Raw genomic sequence first — 9,095 nt, 5'->3', positions numbered from 1 at the left:
AACACCGCATCTTCTTTACACTGAGCCAGAGCTGCTTTAGTGTACATGAGAATCAGGCCTTTGAAACATTGATATCAGCGTAACCAAGGTTTTGGCCTGTGAATTTCATATCACTGGACTTGGAAGGATTAGACTTTATCGGCTGATGTCTGCAAATGTTGATTTACACACACAGATCACGAAAAAATACTTCCATTGATAATAATTAAAATTTACCAATAGGCACAGTAATGTGATGTTGACAATCTCTATTTTAATGGTTATGAAGCTTTAACTTTTTGAATCTGTCTCTGCTGTCATTAAATAGTTATCGTCTGACCCAAATATTGTCTGATCCCGCCCTAAATGTCCCACCACTGTGAACATTTAAATTGATAAAAATTGGAATGAAATGCTTAAAATCCACATTTTTGTGCACCTGTGAATGTTTAAATCAATAAGCATAAAAATTGGTTAAAAATAAACATCTGTCAACATTTTATATTAAAAAATGAATTCTACCAAGCCTGACTATCACTCCTTAGACACACAGACCCACCCTGTTCCTGCAAGCTCATCAGGACAGGCAGATGCTGATGTCCACGTGAAGCCCCAGTGCCCCCCGCACACCAGCACAGGGGGCTGACTGCAGGACCAGAACACTAGAGGTATATTTTTCACTAAACCCTCAGAGCTGAATTGTTACCAGTGGGCTCCTTCCAATTCAGCAAACAGTGTGCATCAGTCCAGGAAGGGAAACACCCAGTTGTTGCTGCAGGCGGGGCAGAGTGTGAACTCAAGAGGAAATTGAAACTTCTTAGTTCTTACCCTGTTACACTACCCAGAGGGAGCCATGGCTGCAGATAACCCCATGGAAAGTCTCCAGGAGGAAGCTACATGTCCCCTCTGTCTGGAGTATTTTAAGGACCCAGTGATTACAAACTGTGGGCACAATTTCTGCCTAGCCTGCATCAGCCAGTGCTGGGAGGGATCCGCTACAGCCGCCTCCTGCCCTCAGTGCAGAGAAACTGTGCAAGAGAGAAACCTCAGGCCCAACAGGCAGCTGGCAAACATGGTAGAAATTGCCAATCGGCTGAGTTTACAGGCATATGAGGCAGCGAAGGGAGCAGGAGGAGATGGGGTGTGTGGGGAACACCAGGAAGCTCTGAAACTGTTCTGTAAAGAGGATGAAACTTCGATCTGTCTGGTTTGCCATCTGTCCCAAGCGCACAGAGCTCACACGGTGGTTCCCGTAGAGGAAGCTGCCCAGGAGTACAAGGTAGGGAATTGCTGTCGAGTTTAATGGGTAATAACTTTGGATTTTAATTACAGGCTAATTTCACTGAAAATTACCTGGCACAGGTGTGACACATCATTCAGCTCTGTAAAGCCTTCATGGTATAGGAGATGCTATAACAAAATTAATGATTTGGCAGTTTGGCAACAGAGGCAAAATATAAACTCTTTACAGACACCTCCTGAGGTGGGAAACTTTTCTGAGATACTGAATCCTTTTCAAACCAGCTTTAGCACAACGGAAGTTGTGAAATGCTCAGTGAAGCTTGACTCAGAAGAGCTGCAGACCGATCTATATGAACGTGTTGCCCTCATCCTGGAGAAGGGGAAGTTACAAGCTGTTCTTGTTACTGATTTCTTTAATATAAATTATTATTATGATCATAGGCGCGGACTCCGTGGGTGCTCTGGGGCTGGAGCACTCACAAGGAAAAATGAGTGGGTGCTCTGCACCCACCAGCAGCCAAGCTCCCCTCCATCCCCGCGCCACCTCACCTCCTCCTCTGCCTACCTCCCAATGCTTCCTGCCACCAAACAGCTGTTTGGCAGCACTTAGGACTTTGCAGGAGGGAGGGGGGAGGAGCAGGGATGCGGCATGCTCAGGGGAGGAGGCGGAGAAGAGGCGGGGACTTGGGGGAAGGGGGTGGAATGGAGGCGGGGACTTTGGGGAAGGGCTGGAATGGGGGCAGGACGAGGGCGGTGCAGGAGTGGGGCCAGTGGTGGGGGTGGGGTCGAGCACCCACCGGGAACAGTGGAAGTTGCTGCCTATTATTATGATTACCTTTTTTGCATCACAGTAGCCCTTACAGACCCCAAATTGGATCTGGGCCATGCACAAAAAACAGCAAGGGACAATCTCTTCTCTGAGCAGGTTACAGCCTAAATAGGCAAGACAAACAAAGGGTAGGAGAGAAACTGAGGCCCAGAAGGGACAGTGAGTTGCCCAGGGTCATCGGTGTATGGGGATAGAACTGAGGTCTTCCTAGACCCAGTCCAGGGCCCTAACCACTAGACCATGCTGCCACCTCAGTGTCAGTTCCCCCCCGATGAAGTGTGTCCATAAGCAAGGAAAGACGCCTTGATAAAGGCCTCAGACCCAGCAGGGAGATGAAATTTCTCACTGGGATTCTGAATTCCTGTGTTGCTCCATGAGGGGTTAAATTCAGATGCTGCCGCCTGCACTAGAGGAGATCACTGGGCTAAACACTGTGTGGGACCCCGAGAACCTTGAATCCACACACAAAAGGGCTCCAGACAGCTCAAGTCCATGCCAAATACCACTGGGATTAGACTGGATAGAAGCAAAATTAACCCCTGGGAGGTGCTGACCTGTGTCAGTCTGAAGTTTGAACTGTTCTGTGGTATAGGTGGGCAAAGACCAGCTAACATGGTTCCATTAGTCCCACCAGGCAGCCTTTTGAAATCTCCCAGAATGCACTGCTTCTGGGATCTTTACCAGGGAATGGGACCGTGGGGTACCAGCCCAAGGGGCATTGCCATGGAAAGGGTTTAGGGCAGCACTAGGGCAAACCCCAACCCGTCCTTTATACAAATCTGCATCATGTCTAATTAGGGTGGTCACTGAGGCATCCACAGAACACGGGACATCCCCACGCCTGCCTGCATGGGCCCGTCCTCACCTGCATCAGTCGCCCTGTGTGGCCCACCACCACCTTTGTGAGCACGCCCCCAACCTGCATCATTGGGCATGGAGGTGCCACCTCCAGCCCCGCCCCCACCCTCAAGGATGTCCTCCTGCATCCTCAGTCTCCTCCTCTCTCTTTTGCACCAGACAAAGCCACGTCCAGTGCTGAGTCCCTACCGGACAGGGATAGTGCTCCACAAAACTGGACTGTGCAGCTTCAAACCAGACGAATGGCCTCCTGACGTCTCATGGGCTTTGCCCCGGTACTTAGACCAGCTCTGTCTAACCAGTGCAGTCCCCAGGGCTTCAAGGCTGAAATCCCAGCCCACATTGAAACCCTGGTGGCTTCTGGGAATTGTATCACTTTGTTCGTTAACCCTTCTCAAACACAGGTTTGTTGATTCACCCCCATGTGACTCCAGTGCCCTGTTTTGCGCTGTCCAACTAATCAATTAGTAAATACCAGTAAAGCCTGGTTATAATTGAGATCTCTCTCCAATTACTAAAGAGACTGAACCTGATTTGGTAACAAGTTGGAATATGACACGCTCCCAGTCTCCATTAATGAGGTTTCATCTCCTTCGTGGCCCTGATGTCACAAAGCGATTGGGACCAACAGTCATCTTAGGTTTGGGTGAAAAAACACTCAGTTCACACCCTTCTCAACCCTCAAAACAAAACTTCCTGAATCATTTCTGTTTCTTCAGGAAAAACTTCAGGCCCATTTGAAGACTCTGAGGGAAGAGAGAGAAAAGCTGCTGGAATTAAAAGTGACTGGAGAAGAGAAAAGCTGGGAGTATCTGGTAGGTGCCTGTTGTTATTAACCTGCAGGGACTGGCAGTGGGTGGTCTGTTTGGAGGCAGATTCCTCTGTGGCCTTAATGAATGTGGGCTTGTGTGTGTTACTCCCTGATCATGAATTACTGGATTAGATCTATGTGTAGACAAGACCTAAGCTTCCATTTCAGTTAATAAGTTAATGTCTAGTCCTTGTGGCTTTCACAGAAATCCTCCCCAAGTGAACTGAATGTCCCTGTGAAGTGCTCTCCACTGTGTCTGGTCATTTCTTGCACTAACAGGATCTTAGAATTTTCAAAGAAGATCTTCCTCCTGCACACGCAGCTCTCCATGAAAGGGCTCCGGGCTCCATCCGTGTCCCTGACCAGCCCTTGCCCTATTTTCATACAGAAACAAACACAAACCGAGAGGCAGAAGATTGTGTCTGAATTTCAGCAACTGCAGCAGTTCCTGGAGGAACAAGAGCGACTCCTGCTGGGCCAGCTGGACAAGCTGGACGAGGAGATTGTGAGGATCCAGAATGAAAATGTCAGTAAACTCTCCGAGCAGATTTCCCGTCTCAGTGAGCTGATCAGTGAGCTGGAGGGGAAGTGTCAGAAGCCAGCAAGTGAATTCCTGCAGGTGAGACTGAGTGCGAAACATCCGAGATCCCCACACAGGGAAGGGAGGGGTCCTGAATTCGAAGCACTGGGGTCTAGCAGACAGAGATCTTGGTGTAACTCGGCATGTGCATTGCTGACAGGTGAAGTACTATTGTTCTTTGCAGAGTCACAGACACAGAGATATGAGAGAAGGGAAAGTCCCATTAGCTCAGGGAATCCATGGCCCTGGGGCCAGGGTAGGGTCTCTCTTCCCCCATACTTCCTAAATCCCTTCCCTGGGATCCCCTGTGTGTGTCAGAGGGGACTGAGTATCAGAGGGGTAACCGTGTTAGTCTGGATCTGTAAAAAGCAACAGAGAGTCCTGTGGCACCTTTAAGACTAACAGATGTATTGGAGCATAAGCTTTCGTGGGTGAATACCCACTTCGTATTCACCCACGAGAGGGGACTGAGATTCTTTTCTCTCTCTCTCTCCTCTAGGATGTCAGAAACACCTTGAGCAGGTATGTGGCTCTCTCTCACTCCTCCTCACACTTCACAACACTGTGAAAAAGCTTGGTGGGGATGTTAGCACCGCATCTCGCCAGGGCTCTACAGCAAAATGTGTGGGGAAGGTCACATGCTGGATACGAACCCTCTCTGAACAACTTCATCCAGAGGGTCTCACCCTGCACAGAAGACTCTGGAATTCTCCATTCAGTGGGAAAGACTGACCTCAAGTATTTCCTAGGGATGTCACCTCCCCGAGGGACTGGCTGCCTCAGGGTTGTGGGAATGGAATATGGGCCTTTCACTGCTGGGGCCCTGGTTACCATTCAGCCCAGGGCAGCAACGGTCAAGAGTCTTTCCCACCTGAGGACTATTTGGAGACCTGTGTGGAATGAGCTGGGGAGGGGGGAGTTGGTGTCTCAGTCTAATTCCTAGTGGGCAGATTTCTACCGCACGTCACCTGGAGGCCATGGAGTAAATTGGCTATGGAGATTTAATTCCCCTTTTGTCCCCAGAGCTGATCTCTCCAGGCCAGAGTAGAAGAATATTAATGGGTCCTTTGAGGGGAACATTTCATGACCATGGCCTGTGCTGCACCTGCTCTGAGGCTGAGAGAAGTCGAGGAATTCTAACTCCAGGCCTATTAGAGCAGCGACTCACTAACAAAAACTTATAATCAGTCACTAAATGCAATATAATCACATGAAATTATTTCTCTGCAGGTGTGAGAAGGGGACGTTCCAGCAGCCAGAGGAGATTTCTCCTGAACTGGAAGAGCGGGTCAATGGTTACTTCCAGAAAACTATTGCACTATTGGAGACTCTGAGGAAGTTCAAAGGTACCTAGAAGGGATGTAGGAGGGGAAATTAGGTTAAGTATCTGAGACTGTGGGAAGACAACGTCGCTGATCAATTGGTTCATAATTAATTTATCACCTTGATTACCCTGAACAGCAGAGTCACAAATGGCCCCTCCCCTCTCTCCTTTTGCGGGTACAGGGGTGAATCTGGCCCATGGAGCCAACCTTCCCCCACCTCAATTTCCACATTGATAAAAAGATCTTATTGTTTCGTCCTATGGTCTAAATCAGGGGTCCCCAACGCGGTGCCCGTGGGTGTCATGGCACCCGCCAGGGCGTCTAAGTGCGCCTGCGTACTGGCCGGTGGACAAGCATCCGCCGAAATGCCGCTGACAAGCAGCAACGACAATAGGCGTCGCCGCCGAAATGCCGCCAACAAGCAGCGTCATCCAGAGAAATCGGCGGCATTTTGGCGGTGACGCCTCTGGATGACGCTGCTTGTCGGCGGCATTTCGGTGTTGATGCCTATTGACGTTGCCGCTTGTCGGCGGCATTTTGGCGGATGCTCATCCGCCGCCACGGTCCTCCATGGCTCGTCGTCTGGCAAGGTTGGAGACCACTGGTCTAGATGGTGCTTGGTCCTGCCATGAGTGCAGGGGACTGGACTTGATGACCTCTCGAGGTTCCTTCCAGTCCTATTTGATCCTATTATTATTCCTATTTCTGCCTATGAAGGACGAGGGTTCCTTCATGCTGCTCTCTTTAGAGATACTGAGTAAACAAACCCAACAACTCACAATTAGAACCAGGATTTTGCAAACTCTCAACATCCCGTTAGTGTCAAAGGGACCAAAGTGGGTAAAGTTGCTCTTATGATGATGTCTTTGCATGATCTGCGTCTAGGTTACGACAAAAAGCAGTAAGTGAATGAGAGAAACCAACTGGGGTCTGAAGGGTGGGAGGGGATGATGAGGGGAAAAGAAAATCGCACTTACAGATTGTCTGTCCTGGACTGATTGTGAGGCTGCAAGGACGCTGGTTCCATTGCTGAGAGATGCCTGAATGAGAAAGGAAAGAGATTAAGGTTTCAGACCTTTTTATATTAAATACCTGAGTGTGTCTCTGGGCCTCTCTGTCTGTCTCTCTGTCATGATGAAAACACAGCTCTTTGAGTTCAGAGTGGGGATGCTGTTATAAATATGAAAGCCTGAAATCTCACCCCTCTCTTATCCTTTCCCCCTGCAGACACTCTGCCGTCTGCACTGGAGACAAAAAGAGGGGAACCACTCGGAGCACACAGACAGGGTGAGACTGCAGCCTCTTTCCGGCACTGGCCCCTCTCAGACTCCACCCCTGCTCCTCTTCCCCCGAGGCCCTGCCCCCTGGCCCCTGGCCAGAGCTCAGCTGTCACCCAGGGAGTTCGGGCAGTACTGGGGAACCCTGCACCCTCCACCTGCCGTGAGGTGGTGCGCTCTGGGGAGTGTGAACATGGGCCGGGGGCTGCTCCCAGGCCCGCCGGACACCAGCCCAGGTCAGGTCGAGGGTCAGAGGCTCCCCACAGTGGCCAAGGCTCCCAGCATGGCAAGGGGTCAGGGCCTCGGTGGGGTGAGGAGTAATGGGGCAGGGCCACGGAGTGGGCGGGGCTGCAGGTGATGGGCCCTCGTGGGCCCCTCCCCCCCAACTTCTACCAAGGTTCCGGAACACCTGGGGGGATTCGAAGCCGACATCACACAAATAATCCTGACACCAAAGTCAGTGCTGAGTTCATGCCCAGGCTGCTGAACAGAAACACTCTCTCTGAGCAGCACCCGAGCAGAGCTCTCTGCCCTGACGGCTCACAGATCCCTCTGCCTTACCCAGAGACTCCCCATCGCGCTTCTCCAACATCTGGCCTTTCCTCTGGGCAGGGCGGGGCTCTCCCATTGGAGCTGCTCCCTGCTTCCTGGATTGGGGAGATGCTCTCCCTGTGACGCTGTCAGCTCCTCCCTTCTCTCTAGGCTGGGGATGGGGCTCCCCCACCCAATGCCACCTCCCGCTCTCTGGTCATAAGCAGCTCTTCCCCAATGCTGCACCTTCCTCTCTGTTCCCTGGCCTGGGAGTGGAGGCTGCATTAGGAGATGGAGTTTCTCTCAGGGGGTTTTAAGCTGGTACCCGTCCCCTCTGTTCCCTCCTCAATAAAAGCTTCTGACACCTTCCTGGCTGTGTCACTGCCACTGGGAATGCAGCAGCCCCAGGAGGGGGAGCTGGGAGCTGAAGCTTTTGCAAGCAAATGAGAAACAGGCTGAGGAACTGCAGACACATCTCTGCTCAGCCTCAAGTGCCCAGGACAGAGGCAGCCCCCTGGGATCCAGGCCTGTCCCAGCCAGAACAGGGCTGCTGGGGAGTGTGAAAAATGGTTCCAGCCACCCCGAGGGCTGAGCTCTGCTTCTAACACTCTGATTCTATACCCTCCACCCCAGTGAATGTGACTCTGGATCCAGACACGGCTCATCCTGACCTCATCCTGTCTGCGGATTGGAAAAGTGTGAGATGGGGAGACACATGGCAGGATCTGCCCCATGACCCTGAGAGATTTGACACTGCGCGGTGTGTGCTGAGCTGTGAGGGATTCACCTTGGGGAGACATTGCTGGGAGGTGGAGGTGGGGGATGGGGAACGCTGGGCTGTGGGGGTGGCCAGAGAATCTGTAAGGAGGAAGGGGGTGATCAGCCTGAGCCCTGAGGAAGGGATCTGGGCTGTGGAGAGGTGGTGGGGTCAGATCCGGGCTCTGACCTCCCCTACAACCCCCCTGCCATGGCACCAGGCCCCCAGCAGGATCCGGGTTTGTCTGGACTGTGACCGGGGGCAGGTGACATTTATCGATGCTGGTGACGAGGCCTCGATCTTCACTTTCCCGTCGGGCTCCATCCCTGGGGAGAGAATCCGACCCTGGCTCTGGGTGGGGCCAGGATCCCAGCTCAGACTGTGTCCCTGAGACACGGGGGGTGGGGGGGGGGAGGTCGGGAGTGGGGGTGGAATATCCTACTGGGGGTCCTGAGATCAGCCTCTCTAGCCTCACACACCCTAGTCTGTATGATCTCTGCCTGTGGACTTTCTATCATGCCGTCTCTGTGACCCTGGAGGTTGCTTCGGGTCTCAACTCTGTGCAGCCTCTGGACTGTCAAACCATAGAGAGCATTCAAGTGAGTGAGGTAGAGAAGCCAATTTCATTGCCCTAGAAAAAAATACTGATCACGCACTGGCAAGCATCTCCTTTCCCCCCACCCCCCGGCCGCCTGCCGGGGGTGGGCCCCGCCAATCAGCTCATCAGCATCCCCTCCAGAGCCTCCCACCCACCACCATCAGCTGTTTAGCGGCATGCTGGAGGCGATGGGTGAGGAGGGGCAGGAAGAGGTGGGGCGGGCCTGGGCAATGCATGGCCCAGATGCTGGGAGTGGAAGGGCTGGGAAGCCCCTACCAGGCCAGCCACTGAGACACTGCTCTGCATCA

The 9,095-nt window shown here is 52.2% G+C and overlaps 1 protein-coding gene across 1 annotated transcript; it reads left to right on the top strand.

The window, feature by feature from the left end:
• Positions 1-832: 832 nt before the first annotated feature.
• Positions 833-8,580, top strand: LOC135888242 (zinc finger protein RFP-like). Its single transcript, XM_065416052.1, has 7 exons — positions 833-1,258; positions 3,628-3,723; positions 4,108-4,338; positions 4,799-4,821; positions 5,530-5,645; positions 6,852-6,911; positions 8,066-8,580. The coding sequence occupies exons 1-7, from the start codon at positions 833-835 to the stop codon at positions 8,578-8,580; spliced, it is 1,467 nt and encodes a 488-aa protein (XP_065272124.1).
• Positions 8,581-9,095: the final 515 nt, after the last annotated feature.

Source organism: Emys orbicularis, chromosome 13, assembly GCF_028017835.1.
Source record: "Emys orbicularis isolate rEmyOrb1 chromosome 13, rEmyOrb1.hap1, whole genome shotgun sequence".
In the NCBI taxonomy this organism is placed as follows: Eukaryota; Metazoa; Chordata; order Testudines; family Emydidae; genus Emys; species Emys orbicularis.
Note: the sequence above shows the minus strand (reverse complement) of the source record. Positions and strands in the feature narration are given on the sequence as shown.

Coding starts and splice junctions, on each gene's coding strand:
- LOC135888242 (XM_065416052.1), top strand. CDS start 833: ATGGCTGCAGATAACCCCATGGAAAGTCTCCAGGAGGAAGCTACATGT. Junction 4,339..4,798: donor CAGCAAGTGAATTCCTGCAG/GTGAGACTGAGT, acceptor TCTCTCCTCTAG/GATGTCAGAAACACCTTGAG. Junction 6,912..8,065: donor ACTCGGAGCACACAGACAGG/GTGAGACTGCAG, acceptor CCTCCACCCCAG/TGAATGTGACTCTGGATCCA.